Source organism: Chionomys nivalis, chromosome X (assembly GCF_950005125.1).
Source record: "Chionomys nivalis chromosome X, mChiNiv1.1, whole genome shotgun sequence".
In the NCBI taxonomy this organism is placed as follows: Eukaryota; Metazoa; Chordata; class Mammalia; order Rodentia; family Cricetidae; genus Chionomys; species Chionomys nivalis.
Window position 1 is genome coordinate 70885394 of NC_080112.1, and position 24471 is coordinate 70909864.

At 45.1% G+C, this 24471-nt stretch overlaps 1 protein-coding gene across 1 annotated transcript; it reads right to left on the reverse strand.

The window, feature by feature from the left end:
* Positions 1–13732: 13732 nt before the first annotated feature.
* Positions 13733–17797, reverse strand: Rps4x (ribosomal protein S4 X-linked). The gene is made up of 7 exons (XM_057759646.1): positions 17762–17797; positions 16880–16957; positions 16487–16667; positions 16156–16253; positions 15108–15279; positions 14296–14453; positions 13733–13929 (listed from the first exon to the last, which is right to left on the reverse strand). The coding sequence occupies exons 1-7, from the start codon at positions 17762–17764 to the stop codon at positions 13828–13830; spliced, it is 792 nt and encodes a 263-aa protein (XP_057615629.1). The 5' UTR covers positions 17765–17797; the 3' UTR covers positions 13733–13827.
* Positions 17798–24471: the final 6674 nt, after the last annotated feature.

Consider the following 24471-nt stretch of genomic DNA (forward strand, 5'->3'; position numbering starts at 1 on the left):
GACCCCCACCCCCCCACACACACACCAGCATACTAGTTGCAAACATCCAGCCCCCAAGCATCTTGTGTTCTGGCCTGAACCACCTCTGGCTTCAAGCTTCTCACCATCAGCCCCTACTCGCTGCACAAAAGCACAAGCCTTCCTTCCTTAGTACCATCAGGTCCCCCACAGAGTAGACGCGACTTTTCTCTAGAGCTGTACACACCAGCCCTGCACCTCAGGGATGTCTGAGGTCAGACTACCATGTTTTGTTTTTCTTTTGTTTTTGTTTTTTTAAAGATTTTTATTTATTTATTATGTATACAACATTCTGCCTCCATGTATGCCTGAATGCCAGAAGAGGGCGCCAGATCTCATTACAGATGGTTGAGATGGCTGTGAGCCACCCTGTGGTTGCTGGGAATTGAACTCAGGGCCTCTGGAAGAGCAGCCAGGGCTCTTAACCACTGAGCCATCTCTCCAGCCCCCGACTACCCCGTTTTTTAACCTGCCTCATCCCTGTTTGTTATATAAACTCAGATGTGTCTCTTGACCTTCCTAGGCCTTCTTTTTTTTTTTTTTTTGGTTTTTTGAGACAGGGTTTCTCTGTGGTTTTGGAGCCTGTCCTGGAACTAGCTCTTGTAGACCAGGCTGGTCTTGAACTCACAGAGATCCGCCTGCCTCTGCCTCCCGAGTGCTGGGATTAAAGGCGTGCGCCACCACCGCCCGGTCCTTCCTAGGCCTTCTTTACCCCTGCAAAGAAGAATGAAAAAGATCCCTCCTTCACAGGCTCACTGCCAAGCTCCAGTGGTATTTTCTGAGACTGGGATTTAAGGGCTTTGTGGGGTGTGGTATGGGCACCTGTAATCTCAGCACCTCAGAGGCAGAGGCAGGAAAATGACAGCAGATTTGAGGCCAGTCTGGTCTATGTAGTGAGAGTGTCTCAGAACCCAAGCTGGGACTGCAAGAAAGCATCACAGGTGTAGACACTGAATCAAGCAAGCTTGGTGGCCTGAGTTGGAGTCTCAGAATTCACATAAAGGGGAAGAAGAGAACTGACTCCATGCCTTCTGGCGTCCATACATTTGTTGTGGCATGCGTTCCCACATACATCATGCACACATATACATGCATGTACTATATACATATATGTATATGTATATATATGCACTTTTCAAGATGGGGCTTCTCTCTGTAGATCAGGCTGGCCTCAAACTCACAGAGATCTGCCTGCTCTGCCTCCCGAATGCTGGGATTAAAGGTGTGAGCCACCACTGCTGAGCACAACAAATTTTTAAAAACCCAACCAAACAGCAACAAAAATGTGTGTTTTACCTTGTTCTTCCACTACCTCTTTGAATGAAAAAAAAAAAAAGAAATAAAAAGGAGTGGAGAGGACTGGTCCTGGGTGTGGTGCAGGAGAAAGTTTATCGTAGGTAAAAGGGGAGCAGAGCCAGAGGCAGAGACGTCTGGGAGAGTCCAGAGTGAACATGACCCCCAGCTGAGCCATGTGAGGAGGAGAGGTAGGGGAAAGATGAGACGAGAGGAGCCACCGGCCAAGAGGGGTAACCTGGGTCAAGAGACTGCCAAGAGAGTAGTCCAAAGAAGCATGTAACCAAAATGGCTGGAATATATAGGGAAGGGCAGCTGGGGGAAGGGTAGCCTAGCCCCTGGGCTGGAGAAGTTTAGGGTAGTGGGCAGCGTACACTAGCCATACCCTGTAACAGCTAGGGACTGAGGGATGCTGGGAGACCCTGGCAGCCAGATCCACCTTGATATGTCAAATAGACACCTTAGCTCTTTGTCCTGGATTTGAGACCTAACACACTCCCCAGTTAGTCCATAATTACCATGATGTGACTCAGTGTAAAACTGATCAAACTGAAGGAAGGGGCAGAAAGTGTAACCAAACTCGAAGTTTTCTTCTGATGAATAAATACTTTGATAGAATCTTTAAAATAGCAATAATCTGCCAGACAGTAGTAGCGCATGCCTTTAATCCCAGCACTTGGGAGGCAGAGGCAGGCAGATCTCTGTGAGTTTGAGGTCAGCCTGGTCTACAAGAGCTAGTTCCAGAATAGGCTCCGAAGCTACAGAGAAACCTTGTCTTGATAAATAAATAAATAAATAAATAAATAAATGCAATAATCATATAATATCTCAAGTCATTTTGGTTATTATCCCTGCTTTATACCAATACTTAGAGTATTTTTATTGAGCAATCAGATTGGAGAATAGATTTGGATGCCATAATGGGCCAAACACATTCTTGTTGGACAGGATCAGCTAACAGCACTCAATATAATGCACTGCCTGTTAGGGAAATGGTCTAGTTGATTTTATCATCACAGCAAACCCTGTGCAGTTAGTGCAGCTGTTACCCTCTTTTGTGGATGGGAAAGCTGAGAGTCAGTGGGATGAATACTGACGGAGGCTTTGAACACAGGCAGGCTCGTTGTAGAGGCCGTATACCTGACTTACTCCTCTGGTTTGCTCAGCCTGCTTTCTTATAGAACCCAGGACCACTGATGCAGGAGTGGATCACCCATCATGGGCCGGCCCTCCCTCCCACATCTATCACTAATTAAGAAGATAGCAGCTGGGCAGTGGTGGCACAAACCTTTAATCCCAGCACTCGGGAGGCAGATGCAGGCGGAACTCTGAGTTCCAGGCCAGTCAGGGATACACAGAAAAATCCTGTCTTCAGATACCAAAAAAAAAAAAAAAAAAAAAAAAAAAAATAGCCTACAGGCTTGCCTACAGCTTGACCTTAAGGAGACATTTCTCATCAGAGGTTCCCTCCACAGAGGACTCCAGCTTGGGTCAAGCTGACCTCAGGCTAGCAGAGGTTCCCTCCACAGAGGACTTCTAGTTTGGGTCAAGCTGACTTCAGGCTAGCTGGTACATCCACTTATCTGTTTATTTTTGAGGCAAAGGCTTGTCCTGTAGTGCAGGCCAGTCTCACATTCCTGAGTACTGGGCTTGGAAGAATTTGCCCTGCACCCAGGGAGCAAATGTCCATTTCTTGAAGCCAGAATGCTGGGAGTAGGCAGCTTCCTGTTTCCTTGCCCTCACTCTCCACATCTATCAGGTCCTGTGACTTTTGCTCTCTCTCTCTCTCTCTCTCTCTCTCTCTCTCTCTCAGGTCCTGTGACTTTTGCTCTCTCTCTCTCTCTCTCTCTCTCTCTCTCTCTCTCTCTCTCTGTGTGTGTGTGTGTGTGTGTGTGTGTCCTCGGAACTGGTTTCCTAGCCCAAGCCAAAACCTCTGCTGCCTTCACCATGTCTCATCCTAGTCCCTCTTTCCACTCAGCACCCAGGGCAAGTTTTAGAACAAAATTTGGGTGTTGATTCCATGGTTCAAAACCCTTATTTAAACCCAAATTCCTGTACTGTGATGAAGGGCTGTTTTCTTAGACTTTATAGGATGGATTCTGGAGTCCATTGAGAACTTGATTCTGATGCCAAGCCAGCCACTTCCTATGCCAAGCCAGCCACTTCACTGTAGCAGGCTGTCTAGGACTGCCAGCCCCCACGTGCTCACGCGGAGACTTATTATCAGTTTTGAATGCTTGGTTTTATCTTATGCATGGTCTTGTCTTACTCCTGTCCCACTAGCTCTTTTACTTAAAGTAACCTGTTTCTCTTTATCTACATTTTGCCTCAGGGTTTTTTAACCTTTCATTTTGTATTTTCTATTCCTTATCAGGCTGGCTAGCTCCAGGCATCTCCCTCCTTCTCCCTACTTTGTCTCCTTTGAGTCTGGGTTCTTCCTACTTTATTCTCCCTGTCTGCCAGCCCTGCCTATCCCTCTATTCCCTAGCTACTGGCAGTTCAGCTTTTTTTTTTCAGGCCAATCAAGTACCTTAGGAAGGCAAAGCAATGCATCTTTACAACATTAGGCACATGCAGTATACGCAAATGTAGCACATCTTTGCCTAGCTAAAGTAATATTCCACAACACTTCATAACCTTTGGTAGCATTTATTTTTATTTTTACTATTTTGCAGTGCTGGAGAGTGAACCTCAGGCCTAGCAAATTCTAGGCATATACTCACTCTATTACTGATCTACACCCTCAGTTTCCTGGAAACATTTATTTTCTTTTAGAGACAATATCCAAGTATGTTGCTGAGGCAGACCCCAAACTCATGGGCTCCCCAGCTCAACCTCAGGGGTGACTCGAACCACAAAACATGCCAGCTTTGGCAATTACATACTTAAATAATATGCTGCCAGTTACCTCTGCTTATTTTGTCCAGGGCCAGGCACTATGGCACATGCCTTTAATCCCAGCACAGCACTTTGGAGGCAGAGGCAGGTGAGTCTATTTGAGTTTCAAGCCAGCCTGGAGTACTTAGCGAGTTCCAAGGCAGCCAAGGTTACATATCTAGACCTTGTCTCAAAAAATGAAAACAAACAGAGAAATGAAAAAAATATTTTGTAAATAATACTATCAAGACTAGTAAGCTAAATCAGTGTTGATTTCATTGACTAGTGATGATTGATGAGTATCATTTGAACAAGATAGCTCTTGTTTTTTTGTCTTGTAACCTGTTCCTAGGAAGTCATTACGGTATTATTTTGGATTTTGTGATTCTCTCCCTGGCTTCACTTCTCGCCCTGCCCCCTTCCCTCTCATTTCCTTGTTAGAGATTCTCCCCCAAACCTTCTCATTTTCTGTTCTTTTCCTGGAACACCTTTCTTGAACCATTGACTAATCCCCGCAGCCCCTTTTTGTCTTGCTAAGATTAGCCTATCCCAGACTAGCGAAGATGGCCAGTCTGTGGGTCCAACATGCAAGCTTTTCTTCACAGAGCATCTCCCACATCATATTGTAATCACTTCCTTGCTGGACCCTTGGAATTACAGTTTTCGATTTGATAAGGAGTTGGATATCTTGCTTTATTTTCTTTAGATGGGGTCTTGCTGTGTTAGCTAATCTCAAACTCTGAGGCTCAAGGGCTGGTCCTGCCTCAACCTCCAGAGTAACTGGTACCACAGGTATGTGCCACTGAACCAGCTAGGAACACTATGATTTATTTGCCACCATCCTCAAGGTCTAAGCACTCAGATGTGTCTGTAGTCCCATAAATGTTTGCTGAATGAACAAGAGACAGATCTGCCTGTCAGTAAGCAGTGTTCTCCCTCATTCCATCCCCCCCAAGGTGTCCTAGGCCCCAGGCAAGCTTCTTCAATGCCAAAAGCATTACAAAGTTAGACTGAACAAAAGTGAATGGGTTGACTCCCTGGTCACTCTGAGAACTTCCTGTGTCTACCCAGATATTATATATAATTGTGTGGGTGAAACAGGCTGGCATCAAACATTTTTATGTAGCTGAGGATGAAGCTGAAGGTTGATCCTCCTGCCTCCACCAAGTGTACACCATCATACCCAAGTTTATGTGGTGCCGTGGATCAAAGTCTGGACCTCATGCATGCTCGGCAAATACTCTTCCAATGAGACACATTCCCAACCCCCAGAGGTAGCTCTGTCCTTGAGTTTATAATCCTCTCACTTTTAGTAAAGGGGTGGACATCTTTACCTGTAAAATGGCATTCTTGTAGGCTCTTCTTGGGGATTCCACGGTAAAGCACTCAGCGGTGCTTCATAAGCTGCGAAAGGCCTGCACAGAGTACTTACTGATAATCAACCAGAGAAAATGTGTTCTTTGGCTCACCTCCCTTCAAGCCCCCATATGGACCCAGGCTGTCCTGTTTGTACAGCAATATCACTTGCAATCTGGTTACAATTGATTGACATTATCACTTTCTTTATATCTGGCAGGTCCCCAGCCTGCAGCAACATGCGCATCGCCACAAAGACGTAAAAAGCACCCTTGTCTCATATTTACAAACAACCCTTAAAGTGGATTAATTTACATCTATTCAATCCTGATTCTATTAGTTCCAATTTCAGAAGGTGACATTTTCTGACTTTGTCTCCTTAAGCACAAGCAAAAAAAACTATGAATTTCTGGTTTTGTTTGCAGCAGCAGGCAAGTACTGGCAGCACAGTAAGGAAAACAGACAGATGGAAGGGAAGGCTTCTAGGGGAAACGCAGGATGTACCTCTCATTCATTCCCTCGTAAACTGCTCTGTTCAGATCCAGTGCGCTGAGAGTAGGCCAGCGATTGGTACAGAGCTGTGAACAACATTGGCCTTACAGACCTCACAGTCACTAGAGGAGGCAGGCTTTGGAGGGGGCTTTTGTTAAGTATTTTGGGACAAAGTCTTTTTTTTTCCGAGTCAGGGTTTCTCTGTGTATCATTGACTGTCCTGGAACTCGCTCTCTAGACCAGGCTGGCCTTGAACTCACAGAGATCCTCCTGCCTCTGCCTCCCGAGTAGTAGGATTAAAGGTGTGCCCACCACGCTCAGCTGGACAACTTAAGTAGCCTAGCCTGGCCTTGAACTCTCTTAAATTGCCAAGGTTGGTCTTGAATTTCTGGTCTTCCTGCCTTTACCTCTTAAGTGCTAGGATTACAGGCATGTACCACTGACACCAGGCTAAACAGGCAATGGTCATGTGTGTGACAAAATCCATACTGGAAGGACAGGAAACAGTACATATGAATTTCTAATCTCCCAGATGTTTGCCAGACTGAGCAGCAACTGCAATCTGAAGGATGGTTGAGAGTCAGCTGCCACCAAAGTTAGGGAAAGGGGCAAACAGGAGAGCAGAGTGAAGAAAAACTGTTACTGGAGAAAAAAGTGCCCAAAATACCTGAAGAAGGGGGCAGGGTGAGCTTGGGAGCCTAAAGGAAGATTAGGAGCCAGGTGTGATTCCAGAACCTGAAAGGCAGAGAGGTAGGAGAACTACAAGTTCAAAGTCAGCCTGAGCTACATGGTGAGACGCTGCCAAAAAAAGAAATGGAGGGTGCTCGGTGTGGTGGGGCACACTTTCAATCCCGGCACTCGGGGGGCAGAGGCCAGGGGATCACTTGAGTCTGGTCTACATATCAAGTTCTGGGAAAGCCAGAGCTGTATGGTGAGATTCTGTCTCAAAAAATAAAAATGCCAGGCCGGGCGGTGGTGGCGCACGCCTTTAATCCCAGCACTCGGGAGCAGAGGCAGGCGGATCTCTGTGAGTTCGAGGCCAGCCTGGTCTACAAGAGCTAGTTCCAGGACAGGCTCCACAGCTACAGAGAAACCCTGTCTCAAAAAACCAAAAAAGATAAATAAATAAAATAAATAAATAAAAATGCCAGGACAGGCTCTAAAACTACAGTGGAAAAAAAAAACAAAACAAATAAAACAAAAGGGGCTGGAGAGATGGCTCAGAGGTTAAGAGCATTGCCTGCTCTTCCAAAGGTCCTGAGTTCAATTCCCAGCAACCACATGGTGGCTCACAACCATCTGTAATGGGGTCTGGTGCCTTCTCTGGCCTGCAGGCATACACACAGACAGAATATTGTATACATAATAAATAAATAAATATTTAAAAAAACAAATAAAACAAAAAAATAAGCAAAAGAAAGTAAAAGAAAAGAAAGGAGTGAAACAAATAAAAGGAAAAAGAGAACGTCAAGGACTACAGGAATCGAAGGCTCATGAAGGTGGCATGGGGAAGGGAAACGATGGGTTCTCTTTAGCATATGCTAAGTTTTAGTTGTCAGGAAACAATTCAGGAGAAAATGACTATGTAGACTTGAAATCAAGAAAGAGGTTCTGTGTAGGCTGGAGAATGACTCAACGGCACCCATACAACAATTCAAAACCTCCTGTAATGACATTTCCAAGAGAGCTATCTTCTTTTGGCCTCCACATATATATTGTCCACATATATTCACACGGATTTACACACATATACATAAATAAAGCATTAAAATACATATGGAAAAGAAAAAAGACAAAAAGTGTGGTAGTGAGCAATGAATTGGAAGTTGGGAACTCCTGTGTTCCACTGATAAGTAGCTCAGGACCACTGGGAAAAAAGTGATCTTACAAGAAAACCAAGGAATTTGGACTTGACTTCATAGTCAATGCCTTTGAACCAAGAGGTGTTTAAGAGCAAGTAATAGGCTGGGTGGTGGTGGTGCACGCCTTTAATGCCAGCATTTTGGAGGCAGAGACAGATGCATTTTTGTGCGTTTGAGACCAGTCTGGTCTACAGAGTGAGTTCCATGACAGACTTAAAAGCTACAGAGAAACCCTGTCTCGACGACCCCCCCCCCCACACACACACACAAAAGAGCAAGTAACAGGATTTGAGCTGAATTCTAGGGACGGGACGATAATATAGAAGAGACACTGGGCTGGGGTCAGATGAAATAGTTTTCTACAGAGATCTGAGTCAGGTAGAGGAGGAGGGAGGGCCCTCATGAAAGGTATCGAGATACCTTTGGACACTTGGGCAGGATGGGCACACTTGGGCAGGACCAAGATAGCCTGCTGGGCCTGGTAGCCTGACCGTGCAGTGTACTGCAACAGGCTTGTACAGACTGGCAGAGACAATCATTAATTTTCCAGAGTCATCAGGCATGGTGGGTGATACAAGCCTTTAACCTGAACACTTAGGACGAAGAGGCACGAAAATCTCTTTGAGTTTTGGGTCATAAAACTGCATAGTGAGACCCTATTTTTTTTTAATGACAGTCACTGGTTTAGAAACAGCTTTTATCAAAACTAAAAATATTAGGGACATCTAAAATAATTTTTTTATTTTTCGAGACAGGGTTTCTCTGTAGCTTTGGAGCCTGCCCTGGAACTTGCTCTGTAGACCACGCTGGCCCCAGATATCTGCCTGTCTCTGCCTCCCAAGTGCTGGTATTAAAGGCGTGCACCACCACTGCCTGACTTTGTTTTTTTTTTTTAATACAGTAGTCTCATGCAGCCCAGGCTAGCCCCAAACTTGATATGTAGCCAAGGATAACTCCTGATTCCCCTTTCATGTGCTATGATTACAGATAGAGCCACTATGACCAGAGACAACGACAGCGCAGTCTCACTTTGTAGCCCAGGATGGCCTTTAATTCACACTCGTCCTGTCTTTCTTAGCCTCCCAAATACTGGGATTACAGACATACACCAGTATGCTTAACCACAATACATTTCAAATCTAATCTGCAGTTTTGTTTGTTTTTGGAGAAAGGGTTTCTCTGTGTCTGGAGCTCATTCTCTAGGCCAGGCTGACCTCAAATTCGCAGAGATTTGCCTGCCTCTGCTTCCCAGAATGCTGGGATTATAAATGTGCATCAGCACTGCTCCGCTCTAATCTGCATTCCTAACATTGTCTCCATCGCGTCCTAGAGCAGTCATTTCATAACTGTATGTGTTCTACTGCTGTGAATCGAAATGTAAAAATCCGTGTTTTCTGATGGTTTTAGGTGATCCTTGTGCAAGGGTCGTTCGACCCACCCCAAAGGGATCATAACCCACAGGTTGAGAACCGCTGTTCTAGCTCATTAACTAAGCACTGATTTATAATGTTGGCAGCTACAGGGGTGATTTCATTAATCAGGGTGCAGGGAATAGATCCCTGCGATACCGTGCAGGCACAACAGATTCAAGCAACCGCGAGGGCATAGGTAATAGTAAAATGTAGCAACATAAATATGAAGTCAATAGGGTGTCATTTAGTTATTTTTATTTTTGGTTTGTTTGTTTTCTTTTTCAGTTTTGTTTTGATGTGATTGTTTCTTCCTATGCCCCACTCTTCTGTTTTGGAACAGGAATGATTACTCTGTGCTATTATGTGCTGGAACTATGTAACTTCCTTTCCTTCCTTCCTTCCTTTCTTTCTTTTTATTTTTTTATTTTTTTTTGGGTTTTTCGAGACAGGGTTTCTCTGTAGTTTTGGAGTCTGTCCTGGAACTAGCTCTTGTAGACCAGGCTGGTCTCGAACTCACAGAGATCCGCCTGCCTCTGCCTCCCGAGTGCTGGGATTAAAGGCGTGTGCCACCACCGCCCAGCTTTCTTTTTATTTTTTGAGACAGGGTTTCTCTGTGTAGCCTTGGCTGTCCTGAAACTTGCTCTGTAGACCAGGCTGGCCTTGAACTCACAGAAATCCTCCTGCCTCTGAGTCCTGAGTGCTGGGGTCAAAAGCATGTGCCACTATCTTCGGGCTATAACTTGCTTCTTATCTTATAGGGGTCACAGTTAAGAGACTTTGTACATTACACAGTTTTTCACTCATTATTTTGGTGTGCGAATGGGTGCACCAGATGGGTGGAGGTCAGGGGACAATTTATGAAGTCAGTTCTCTCTCCACCACCTTTCTCTGAGTTCCAGGCCTTGAACTCAGGACATTAGTCTTATACAGCAAGCGCCTTTGCCTGCTGAGCCATCTCAACGGCCCTAAAAGACTGGACTTTTAAATTTGTAGTTGCTTTAAATTACAGCAAGTTCCACCACTCTAGTCCCCTTCTCAATTCTTTTAGACACTGCATATAAGCCATTTTGTTTGAAAACCTATAGCTTATTCTAATGATACTGACTTAATTTCCTCAGTTCATTAATCCAACATGGTATTGGGGTAGAAATTTTTCCTTAGTTAACCAAACCCCAGAGGTATGTGGCACACACCTGTAATCCAGCAAACAGGACAAGAATACCCAAGTGCCCCCTGCTGCCTGGGGGTTGGTAGCAGCCTGATCACTGTCGTGTTGCTTGGTCGTAGTAACCAAGCCCCACTCCCCTACCCAGAGAAAGCGTGATCCCCTTTGTGTAACTTAGGTCATGAATGTCCTGCTTCCCTCGCTAAAGACTCAGGGTACACATTAACAAAGGTCACTTTCCCAAAGTATAAAATATCCCCTTTCCCTAAGAAACTTGGAAGCTTTCTCATGGTGCTCCTAACCCCCCTTCAGGCCCCTGCTGTTCAGTCGGCATTCATAAGACTTTTTGACTGAAAAGATAATCCACCTTCAAACCTACGTCAAACTTTCCCAAACATTTCCCAGGCTGGGGGCCAGTTGCTTAAAAACTTTCCTAGGTGGGCCTGGTGGCATTCACTGGTAATATCTGACACTCAAAGGCTTAGCCAGGAGGGCTGAGGGATAAAGGAAGGAAAGGCAGAAATATGGGAAGAAGGAAGAAGAGAGTGAGACAAATAGGAAGGCGCCAGCTGCAGGGGTTCACCCCTACAGTCCCAGCTATCCTGGTGAACCTCTGAAAACAAACACAACATCCACGTGGTAGCTTACCAAACAAACCAAATGTAGTAAATGTTAATGAGCAAATGGAGCTTGTATTTCCCTAGGTGATTGGGATTTAACACTCTGACCTTTTTGGTATTTTTGAGAACGTTCCAAATATAGCAATTGTCCTCCCCCCCACGCCAGTGTATAGTGCTGTTAATGTAAAACCACAACTCTTAACCTCAAAGAGGATAAGAGACAATTTATTCTGGAGCCAAATATGAGAGACTATGGCCCAGGAATGGAGATTCAGGTTTCCTCAAATACCATGTTCCAAGGTGATAACAGTTCCATTAAGTTTTTTTTGTTTGGTTGGTTCCTTGGCTGTTTTCTCGAGACAGGGTTTCTCTGTGCAGCCAGTCCTGGAACTCGCTCTGTAGACCAGGTTGGCCTTGAACTCACAGTGTCTCTGCCTCCCGAGTGCTGGGATTAAAGGTGTGCGCCATCACCACCTGACTTGAGGCCCTATCTTTAAATAATAATAAAAAAAGAAACAGCAAGTGTTGAGTGAAATTTCCCTGGGGATGTTAACAAATATCTTTTCACTTCTGACACGGCACCAAGCAAAGACAGATCAATGTAAAGATTTCCCCGGAGTAGAGCGTGCTGAGCCAGTGGATTTTGTTCAAGAGTACACCCAGGTGAGCTTACTTACAGGAAGGAGCCTTGGTGACCCGAAAACATGTGCATTACCTCTAAGTCCTACCCCATCATGAAGGATGGATGACCTTACGGAGCTTAAAGTCCTCCCTTTAGTTAACTAATCATCTCAAGCATTTCCCATGATCACTTGCAGCTGGAGGATTGGCTGAACAAACCGGTTTTGCCTTTGCCCCTTCCCTCTCCTTAGGAGTCAATAGCTCCATTATTTTACTGTAAAGACTAGTTGTATATAGTTTCTTTCAATTATTTGCCACAGCAACTATGCCATGCATGGTAATCTCTGTTCTCAATGATGGGATGATCATGTTAGGCCAGGAGTAAGACATACTGCAAACAGGGTTGCCGTGGGGGCACTGACTGCAGTCCCGTCTACCCTGAAGGCCAAAGTGTGAGGATTTTGGCCTGAGTTGAGACTGGACTGCCTCCAAAAGGATACGGCACAGAGGCCAGTGTGGCTGGAATAGACTCGGGGGTGGGGTGGGTAGATGAGGTCCGAGGGCACATTTGTAAGGGCCTTACAGGTCCTCGTGATATATGACTGTGGCTTTGGTCTGTGAGAGCAGTGGGGCCACAGGCAACCTCTCAAACAACAGGGCTTATACTTTTAAACAGCATTCCTCTGGCTGCTGGGTTGAGATGGCAGGGATAGAAACTAGGGTACAGCTATGGGTTAGTGTCATAGAATGTAACCATCCCACAATGTATGTATATTTAACAAACCATTTTATATCATATTTTGTCATCTTAAAAGACTAGTAGTGGTATTTCTGGGTTTTTCCTTTTCCTCTGGGGTTTTTTAATCCCAGCACTAGGCAGACAGAGACAGGTGGATTTCTGTGCGTTTGAGGCCAGCCTGGTCTACAGGACAGCCAGGGCTGTACAGAGAAATCCTGTCTCAGAAACCAGCTAGTCTAACTTTTATTTGGAAAAAAGGCAGACACCATGCTAAGCAGTTTTCTTAATAAATCTACTAGGAAATATGTAGCAAAGAGCCTCTTACATGCATGCCTCCCTCCTCACCCTCAACACCATCAGCACATGGCTCGCTTTTATTCCCACACCCATTCCTAACCCACTAGGTTATTTAATAGAACACTGCTTCCAGTTCAGCTGCTCCTCAGTGCTGACAGGAGTGCAAAGCCCATCCTGCCGCTGGTGCAGGGACATAAACCGCAGGGGGATAAACTTGTTTATTTTGGTCTGTCTCATCTCAGGGCCATTTGTCTGCTTCACTGTTGACATGAGTGCTTGAAGATTTTAGAAACCAAACCATGGGGCCTCCAGACGCTAACAGAAATCTAGACAATGCTCTTGGGAGGGACTGATAGTATATTCTCTAATGCCAGGAGATTTTCACCCTACACATGGCTTGCCTGACAACTGCATTTGGGACTAAAGCCAGCACAAATCTTTCCTGAAAAGGCAAAGAGGGCTGCATATAGTAGCTCAACCTACAATAGGCTTGAAGTAAGAGCAGGACGTCTCCTAGAGACCATTTCATTCACTGTTTGGTCGCTAGTCTCTTTTTTTCGAAGGGCAGGAGGATCACTGCAAGTTCCATGCCAGCCAGGGCCATTCATTCAGCCTCCTTCAAACTCAGTGATACATTACTTATATAGGTGTACAGCAAAGCCCTGGGTTCGAGCTTCAGCATTACACACAGCTGCATAGGTCTGACTCACTCAGCCAAATTCCCAGCTCGCCCAGGGCTTAACATACCTAGATCAGTCCCAGAAATTGATCATTATTCATGCTATAAAAACAAATTATTTTGAAAAAGGCAATATAGCCAGGTGCAGGCAGTGCACGCCTTTAATCCCAGCACTTGGGAAGTAGGGACAGGTGGATCTCTTGAGTTCAAGGCCAGCCTGGTCTGTAAAGTGAGTTAAAGAAACAGAGAGAAACCCAAACCTTATCTTAAAAAACAAAATAAGGCAACACAAAACCACAAATAGTTTTCATCATGCTGTTTAATCTAGCACGTTGCCTAAAAAGGCTTGTTAGCAAGAGTACAAATACGTCTCCAGCATGTCTCTTAGAGACTGTTTCACCCACTGCTCTGTTTGGCCGCTAGCCTCTTGTCTCTCTCTTCAGCAATTGTGAGGCGGATTCCTTTTCCTCGGGGAAGAGAAATCCATGGTTTGTTGCCCTAGAAAGAATTAAAACAACTCCATTAGCAAGATAGCATAGTACACAATTGGCTGTTGGGCACGTGGCTCTGAGACTCAGATACTAGCTGTTATCAATTCCTGTTGCCGCTGTCATTTTGTTCAGCCACTGCCCACACCTAGAGACATACAATGCCCTCCATACTTAATATCTCCCAAGCTTACTGTGTAGTTGGCATAATTAAGGAGGGTCATTTATTTCTAAGAAAAACACCCACAAACCACTTAAGGAAGATTCATTCCATAACAATAGGGCTCCTTGCTTCTAAGACACCAAAGATGCCCAGCACTGCCTATATATCTACCTCCATGTATCCAGGCTGCTGGGAAGGGAAACCCAGACTTACCTTGCCAATAACAAAAATGTTGGAAAGCCGGGTGGCAAAGCTGTTGCCATTGGCATCTTTCACATGGACCACATCAAAAGAGCCGGGATGTCTCTCTCTGTTGGTGATCACACCAATTCTTCCCAAGTTAGCACCCCCAGTCACCATACACAGGTTACCTAGGCAAAAGAAACAACTTTCTTCAAGCAAAACTGTCCTAATCACCAATGCAACAAGCAGCCCACGAGAGTTGAGCTCCCACAAGGTCCTGAGCTCAACCACCAGCACTGCAAACTCCTCCCCCAAAGAAAAGCCAAGCTAGCTTAGCCCTTCTGCCAGTCTACCTCTACATATCTGTAGCCTTAAGATTTGTCTCACCCCCAAAGGTTATCTAACTGCTGCTTGAGGAACTTCTCAGGTCTCTTGCCTGCCTGACTTCTAGTCCCCAAATACAGTTGTTGCGATTGACACACTCCAGGGATCATGCTAGCACTACTAAAGGTGCTTACATCACCATTAGTCTGAAAATGAGCACCTATATTGTGTTCTGGCAACCGAAGTTGTCTGGCCTGGTCTTCAACTTGCAGCCTATCTGCCTTCATCTTGATTAGTTGGTAACAGTTTTGCGCACTAATAAGACCACTGTAGAAGCAGGAAGTCTATCGTATCTCTCTCACTCACCAAGACTATTCTAAGTATACAGGTCAGCTCAGAAAACCTAATCCCCTGATCCACAAAGCTCACCACCAAAACTTACACCTGGGGAAAAAAATACCCCAGAAAACCAACAAAAATTACTCTTACAAGTCACCAAGGGGAGAGAGGATGCTTACCAGTGTCAAACTTGATGAAGTCGGTTATTTTGCCCGTATCCAAATCAATCTGAATGGTGTCATTCACCTTGATGAGGGGATCAGGGTAGCGAATAGTGCGAGCATCATGGGTCACCAGATGTGGGATTCCTTTTGTGCCCACAAAGATCTTTCTCACTTTGCACAACTTGTACTGAAAGTATAAAAGGGTTAAAACACATTTAGTCCAGCTCATACACACCTTATTAGTTGTTTCTAGGTCCCAAGTTACTGGCTCCAAAAAAATCTCAGTGGCATTTTCTACAATGATGCACGAACCACACTCTATTAAACCCCCCCCAAACAAACAAAAAAAAAAACCCAATTATTCCATCAGGCACTTCAATGTGGCATACTATTTAATGTTTAAAATATCAAATCACTGGCGGCCACAGGACATGCCCCAATCCACTGATAACAGGGCAGCACAGAAAGAAGCCATGCCATCCATCAATTAATTTTCATTAAACAGTAATTCAAGAAGTCCTTAAACCCCTGTTAAAAATCTACAACTGAATTAAGCAAAGACAGTAATTTAAAAAAACTCCCAAACTAGTCTTTAAAGACTGTCAGTCTTGCCGGGTGGCATTGGTGCACGCCTTTAATCGCAGTGGGCAGACGGATCTCTGTGAGTTCGAGGCCAGCCTCGTCTACAAGAGTTCCAGGACAGGCTCCAAAGCTAGAGAAACCCTATCTTGAAAAACAACAACAACAACAACAAAAAAAATCAAACAGTTTCTGGTTCTTCATCAAAACTAATTTTTGATGAAGCTAAATCATTCTCCTTGCTTTTAAACGACAACCGCAAAAATAAGCTTCAAGACAGCCAACAGACCTTACATAGAGACTAAGAGAGGCTGGGGCAGAACATGTGCTCATCACGTGAGAAACCGGGCTCAGTACTCAGCGCCAACACAAGTCAAAGCAAAACCTCACTTGACTGCTAACTCATTTCTAGGTGCACACTTTGATCTCCCTCATCCCCATGATCAGGCAGCACAGGCTCCAACTCAGTGCCATACTCACTCACCTTGGCCTCCTCAGGTGTAATACGATGAACGGCAAAGCGACCCTTGGTGTCATAGATCAGACGGAAGTTCTCTCCAGTCTTGTCAATGCTGATGACATCTGATATCAAAGAATAAAGTTACCATAGTGACCCTCATTACCCAAAGATGACGAACTGCGGAAGGGGAGTCCCGCTTTTATGACTTTAAATGGGAACTTGGTTTTTAGAAGTTTCCTCACAAGTCCGTATATCCCCACAACCGTAAAAATACTAGTCCTTTCTTATTGCCTTCCATTTGGGGGGGAAGGAGTCAAGGGCTTGTGTCCACCCTGTGCCTTTCCTGAACACTCACCCATAAACCCAGCAGGGTAGGTTATATCGGTCCTGACTTTGCCATCAATCTTAATGAAGCGCTGCATGCAGATCTTTTTCACTTCATCGCCAGTCAGGGCATACTTAAGCCTGTTCCTCAGGAAAATGATCAGAGGCAGACATTCCCTCAGCTTGTGAGGGCCAGTGGATGGACGAGGCGCCTGCAAAAAATTTTAAAACCTTCACTTTAGGAAAACCATTTATAGGATCCAATCACATCTATCACCCAGTTCGGAACTCTGCGAAAACAAGACTAAATTCCAAGCTTTGGAAACTGCACCAAAGTGTGGGTTATTCACACGGGGGCGGTGTTTAGAAACTTAAAAACGCTTGCTAAAGGTATACTTTAAGACACTCACACCACAATACTTACAAACACGCCGGTTAGTTTATCCAGCATCCAATGCTTTGGAGCTGCTACACGCTTCAGATGTTTCTTGGGACCACGAGCCTGAAGGAAGTTTTAAACGAAACACTGTTAAATTGTTTCAGGCCTTTCACCCGCAGCTTACAAAGACCACTTTCTAAGTCCGTTAATTGAACTGACGTTCATTTACTCCACCATACTGCTTAAGTATGCCTGTTCACAAAAATTATATTCTTTCGCTTGGTAACTTTCCAGCGACTGAATCCAAGACGCGCAGGCAGACAGCAACAGAAAATGGCCTGGGACGTTATCTCAACTGTCAATCAGAAAGTGCAGTAGTAGCACACAGCCAGATGGACATAAAGGTTTCAGGTTCAGAAATCATCCAACCTCGGCACTACCACGTGTACTGATCCTTTGTATGCTAAAGGACTGGTACTAACTTCCACATTCAAAAGCGGAAGGAAGCCTTTTTTTAATGCTTCGTACAGAAATTTACCCGCTATAATGTAAAGTTAAGTCCGTGACAAAAAGACAAACGGGACAAGCCAAGAGCCCATTCTCCAAGCAGACGCGGCGCCCACCTGCCCCAGGCTTGCAGTCTGCACTCCCGGCCCCTCGCAGCTCCTGCCGAGGAGAAAAAACGCTTCTCCAGAGGCTAGGGGAGGTGTGATAGAGCCAAAGGCCTTGTTCTCTGCGACAGACTTCCCACCCTAGTCCAGGCCAGTTATGGCCCTCGCTACAGAGCCCATCTCTGCCAGCCCGCGGCAGTGCTGCCTTCGCCTCCCTCCTGTAGTCGAACGCATGAGCCCTGATAACCCCGGGTAGTCCCAATCAGGGAGGATGGAAGCCGATGTAACCCAAGAGCTCGCTCTACCCCTGTCTTACCATGGCTGCGCTGGGAACGGAAAGAGACTCGCCTTCTTCCGGTGAGCGAAGAAATTCGGGTCGGAGGCTGCGCGCGCCGGAGCCTGGGATGCTCCGCCCAGTCTCAGCCTTTCCCACTGGGCGGGGACTCTCTCTTGCCATCTGCTGGCGGGAGGTCAGAGGTCCCAAGCTGGGAAACCGAGGCTGAGAAACTAATTTCAACCCCCATCACACACACTTGTTCTCCTCTATGTGCTGAGTGCCTTTCCAGGCTGAGTGGTGAATGCTGGGCATGCCCAGACCAACTGCACCAGACATCTGCCTGCAAGGAGAATGCTCGTACAGATGGTTGGGGGATGAAAAGATATATTTTAAGACTTGATACTTTTCTCATACATCTTATACATTGTCTTCCAGAGTTCCTGAGCCAGTCAGCTTCATACTAAGAGACTTTTCTCTTTTGCTTTTGTGCAGATTGCTGGAGCAAATAGACCATCCAGGGTGAGAGGGTAGGAGATCCGCTTGAACCTGGCACCCTGCCCAGTCATTCCTGTATAAGTCATTTGGCACTTGTCATACTATAAGGGAAGAGAGGGAACATTAGAGAGTGTCTGGTTATTCTACTTTCCTACTTTGAAGCTGTCCTTCATTCTCCATTTCCTGCTCTGAAGGAATAGATCCCTCCCTCTTAATTGTCTGTGGCCTCCCCTAGGTGGGTGAATTCTGTCCATCCTAAACTCCAAAGATCCAATCCCTTCAAACTATTATGAAGGGGTTTTCACCCCTCCTCTCCTCTTGTCCTCCTGTTTCTCATATATGTGTGTATAATTATATAATCATATATGCATATATATGATTGATTGGCACTAATGGCTGCTGGGGAGGATTCATGTTTTCATATGTATATATATGGATAAAATGTGCATATATTATACACACACACACACACATATATATATATATATATATTTCTTTTGAGACAGAGCTTCATTATATAACCCAGGCTAGCCTCAGATTCATGATTCTTCTACTTCAGCCTTCTGAGATGCAACCCAAGAGCACCCAGTCTATGTAGTTGGTGGGCTTTTGTTTTTTGTTGCTGTTGTTGTTCTGTTTTGTTTTGGAGACAGATCTCTCTAAGAATGACTTTTAACTTTTAGATTCAAGCAATCCTCCTGCCTCAGCCTACCAAGTGCCTGAGACTACAAGCAAGCAGACTATATATTTATTTTTAATTTTTGAGACAGGATCTTCTAGATAGGCTAGGCTGGCCTCTAACTCAAGATCCTCCTGCCTCATCTTCCCAAGTGCTGGGATTATAGGCATGTACCACTATGGTCAGTCTAAATAATAATAATAATAATAATAATAATAATAATAATAATAATAATAGTTTGCTTTTTTGAGACAGGCTTTCTCTGTGTAGCTCTGGCTGTCATAGAACTCACTCTGTAGACCAGGGTGGCCTCAAACTCAGAGATCCGCTTGCCTCTGCCTCCTGAGTGCTAGGGTTAAAGGTGAGTGCCACCACCATTGGGCTTTATCTTTATTTTTAGTTGATATATAGCAATTTTAAAGATTTATGGGGTAGAAAATGACCCGCCTATGCATGCATATAATGTATAATGATCAGTTCAGAGTAATTGCTACATCTTTTGCCTCAGACCTTTGTAACTTCTTTGTATTGGAAGCATCCAGAATCTTCTCTCCTATCTATTTTGAAGCATTCAACCAAATATTTTCAGCCATCACTGCCTTGTTGTCCATCCACTAACCATCATCTTCTTTGCATCCTTTCCAGGCTCTGCTGACCTCTATTCTCTACTTCTTTGTGATGAACTTTTAATGTAATTAATTTTTTAAAGTTTATTTATTGTATTTTTTATGTGTATGAGTGCTTGCTGGCATTTAGTCTGTGCACCACTTGTGTGCCTGGTGTCCCCAGAGGTCAGAAGAGGACTTTGGGTTCCCTGGAACTAGAGTTATAGATAACTGTGAACTGTCGTGTTTCTGGGAGTTGAACTCAGGTCCTCTACAGGAACAAATGCTCTTAACAGCTGAGACATCTATCCAGCCCCTTTTTTTATTTAAAAAGAAAGAATACTGTAGTGATTCTCTGACAATTTCATATGTGTATATAATGTATTTTGGTCATAGTCATACATCCCATTCCCCTTTCTTCTCCCCCTCCCTCCCGCCCCACTGCCATCCCCTTAGACAGGGTCTCTCTGTATAACAGCCCTGGCTGTCCTGTAACTCACTCTATAGACCAGATTAGCCTCAGAGTTCTACCTGCCTCTGCCTCCCCAGCACTGGAATTAAAGGTCTGCGCCACCACTGCCTGGTCCCATTCCTCCTGTCTTAGCCCACTCCTCCCTCTGGAACCCTCCTTCCAACACGCCCCTTTGTACTTTAATGTATTTTGTCTGTCTGTTTGTTTGTTTGTTTGAGACAGGGTCTCCAGACCTGGCTGGCCTGGAACTGACATAATCTGTCTGCCTCTGCCAGAATTAAAGGCCATGCACCACCACGTTGGTTTCCTTCCTTAGTGAGACCATAGTCTTCCATGGTGAGACCGAATCTCAAAAACAAAAGAACTCCTCAAAACCCAAACAAACAAAACACCCGTTGAATTTAAATTTTACTTGTATGTGCATGGGGTTGTTTACTAGACCGTGGGCAACGCAACAGTGACTACATCCTCGAAGAAAAACGACTCTTGAGTAGCCATTAACAGCCAATAGCTCTCCAGCTAAGGATGTCCTGAGCCCCTCCCCCATTCCGTGGTGGAATGTTAATGACAGGATCTTTCACAGGTCTCGCGCACGAAAGCACAGCTGCTAAATTCATGAGCACACTGGCCACGTCGTGTCCAGAGGACAGTACTCCTCCCATCCTCTGGCTCTCAAATCCCCTGAAAGAGCCACTTTGGGGGGGTGGGGGGGTGGGGAGGGGCTGGGTCTTTCAAGACTGCCCGCGGACCCCATGATTTCTCAACTTGAAAACTGCCACAAGCAGCCCAGTCCTCTTCATGATACTGCCTAATCCCACTCCTCAGCTTTAGCGATGCCTACAACTCCACTCTTTTTTGTCTGAGAGTTGCCTGGCCCCTTGGGTCCTCCTCAGATGGGGTAAATACCTCATTCTCCCTGCTCCTGGAGCCTAACTACAGCACTTAGTTCCACAGGCAGGAAGGAGCGATGGGCTTGCCTGCTCTCTGCTAAGCTGAACATCCCCAGGACAGCGTTGTCCTAGCTCATTCAGGCGGACCCTTTACTACTGGTAGAGAACTTGGCATTTCACCCAGCACTTGGTAAAAAGATGCTGAACGAAGAAACTGAGTCAACAGCCTGCTCATCTTTCCATCCTATTCCCCGCACTGTGGGCCTGAGTTCCTGACTCAAGAGATTCCATTTTACAGATTTCTGTCTCTGTGTCCTCTTTACCCATTAGCAATCTGCAAAGGAACAAAAGAACACTATTTTCTTAGTGCATCCCCGTGAGACAATGTCAAGAAGGAGGGAAAGGAGTCCTTATTTAAAACTAAGGCAACTTTTATAGGAAAATTTGTTCTGACTACTGGAAAGAAGCAATGAAATGGGCATGGCGCCACACCCTTGTGATCTCAGCACTTCGCAGGCAGGATTGTGAATTTGAGGTCAGCCTGGGCTCTATGGTGAAAGCCTGTGGCAAGAAACAAACAAACAAAACAACCAGGGGCAATTGACTGAAGATGGGAGGCTAGAAAGAAAATGGAGAGGCCAAGATAATGAAGGTTGCTTTCATTCTTGGGCTCACTGCGAAGGGAGTGGTGTAGCTCACAGGATTCAGGGAGGACACTGTGGAGTGTTCCTGAAGTCTCAGCACTTGGGGGGTGGAAGTAGGAGGATCAAGAGCACAAAGTTATCCTTGTCTGCTTCAAGGCCCGCATGGATTCTCTGAGACCTGACTCAAGATGGTACAGTCCATTAGAGGAAGTGTCAGCGAGGTGGAGGGCCTGCTCTCTTGCCTCCCAAGCTTGTTGGTTTATTTGCTTTTATACCACAGCTTGTCAAAGGACTTGAGGGAAGCAAAACAACCTTTTCAATATTTTCTCTTCTCTCTCAGTTTATATTTATACACAAATGACATTAGAACAGTAATAGAGGGAATTTGGAATATGGTAAGTAAATTGCAAATAGCACCTCCCCAAACACCCTAAACACATCATCTGTCTTCACTTGTTCCCTCTCCTGCTCTTTTTCTGATCAGTTTGTGCACATGCGTACTTTTACATAATTTTAGTCCTAGCGCTCAGGCCATTTTGTATTCTGCTTTTATTATATTAGGAACACGTTCTGAATCACTACATAATTTCCATAATTATCATTTTAACAGCTGCATCATAGTCCACTAAGTGGTTACCCCATAATTAACAAAAGTTCTCTACTGTTGAACATTTGGTTTCCTTTTCTTTACTTCCTTACTTTCCTTTATTAGGAATATTGTTATGGTCGACAGCACCTTTCAATAGCTGTTTCCTTCGGTTTGAGTTATTGCCTTAGAATAAATCCAGGGCTGAAGGAATTGCTCAGAGGTTAAGAAAAATGTACTACTCTTTTAAAATTTGTTTATTTTATGGGTATTTGTGTGGGTTTTTTTTTTTTTTTTTTTCTCGACAGGGTTTCTCTGTGGTTTTGTAGCCTGTCCTGGAACTAGCTCTTGTAGACCAGGCTGGCCTCGAACTCACAGAGATCCGCCTGCCTCTGCCTCCCAAGTGCTGGGATTAAAGGTGTGCACCACCACCAGGCTCCACGTTTTTGTGTTTTGTCTGCATGTATGCCTGTGTACTATTTGAATGCCTGGTGTCCTCAGACACCAGAAGAGGGTATTGGGCCCCCTGGGACTGGAAGATACAGTTGGTAGATTTTGGAAATCTAGCCTGGGTCCTCTTGTAATAGTAACCAGGACCTTAACCACTGAGCCATCTCTCCAGATCAGCAGGTACTGCTGCATACCAGAGTTCGGGTCCTAGCACCCCTATTGAGTGGCTGACAACCCCCTTGTAGCTCCAGCTCCAGAGGGACAGTCCAATGTCTCTACAGTCACACACGCTCAAGGGTTTACATATACATACATATAATTAAAAATAATAAATTAAAAAATCAAGAAACGGACAAATAAGCAAAAAGAAAAAATTCCTTCAGCTGCCATTCATTGAATGGCTATGCTGTGTCAAGCTCTATATTATGAACTAGGAATGGCGAGATGGCTAAGACCTAGCTCTTGCTTGCAAAGAGCTCACATTGGAATGATAGAAGCAGGGGAAGAGGAGAATCTGCTGGCAAGCTGGCACAAAGGCGGTGGAGCAGCAGGTTGGCTCTTAGATTGGACTTCAGCCTGGAGGTACCACAAAGGTAGATCCCACGGCTCCTTGGACCATAGCAGCACAGAGAAAGCACAGTCAGGGTTGTCGCAGCTGGTCAAGGAAGGGGTCTATGAGACCTGGGTCTGTGACTATGGAACTAGAGAGGCAGGGCAGATTAAAAAGGCATTGCAGATAGAATAATGATAGGCTCTGACTGGGAAGTGATGGAGGAGGCGGAGAACAGTGAGAGGCAAGGAAGTAATTAGGGTGATTGCCATGTTTCTGGTTTGTAGTATTTACCTGAACCAGGAGGCTAAAGAGCGGCATGACTGGGGAGAAGGGCAGGAGGTCTGTGCTGTGTGCTGTGTGTGTGTGTGTGTGTGTGTGCTGTGTATGTGTGCATGGGGACTGAGGGTGGAAGAAAGAACCCTTAGCTGCGAGGTATCTTATACACACTAGCCTGGACTTAGGTGTGTGATGCTGGCCAGAAGCTCGACTCAGAACTGGTACATCCATATGTGTCCGAGAGAGTGGCTGTCAATAGCCAACTATTAAAAGGGAATGGTGGATCCCTGGTGCTTGAACTGGTCTCTTGTAGCACATTCTCTTTGCTCAGCCTAGATATAGGGGGGAGGGCCTTGGTCTTGCCCAAGTGAAGTGTCAGACTTTGTTGACTCCCCATGGGAAGCCTTACCCTTTCTGAGGTGTGAATGGGGGGTGAGGGAAAGGTGAAGGGAAGGAGGAGAGGGAGTGGGAATGGGGATAGCTATGTAAAATGAGAAAAGATTGTACTAAAACAATTCTTAATTAAAAAAGAAAAAGAAAAAAAGGAACAGTGGATCAAGGGGCGTGGTTCTGCTAGGGGCTCTTGGCTAGCATGTGCAAGGCCCCGGGTTCTATCTTCAGCACCACAAAACAAGTCAGAATCCAAACCAGGAGTACTATGCTAAAACTTCCGGAATTTCCTCGAGTAGCATCTGCATTGCTAAGAACGGTTCCCAGGGGATCTTCGCAATTCTACCACACTGGTGCCAGCTCTGTAATTGCTTACTTTAAACTTTCACTAATGTAATTTGTTTTAATTTGCACTAAAAATCACGCTAGTGATGTTGAATGTTCCGCTAGATCCTTGTTTACTCATTCTGTTTTCTCCTGTGTGGAGTGTCTCTGACCACTTCCCTTTGGGAAACATGGGAGGAGCTTGCTCTATTTTCATGAGTTCTTTATGAAACACAGAAGTAAATCTTTTGTTGTATGTCAGTTTACAAGCTTAGCTCAAATATCTACTAGATAGAGAAATCTATCTCTTTTAGGTTTTTTTTTTTTTGAAACAGTCTTACTATGTAACGCTGGCTGTCCTTGAACTCACAGACATCTGCCTGCC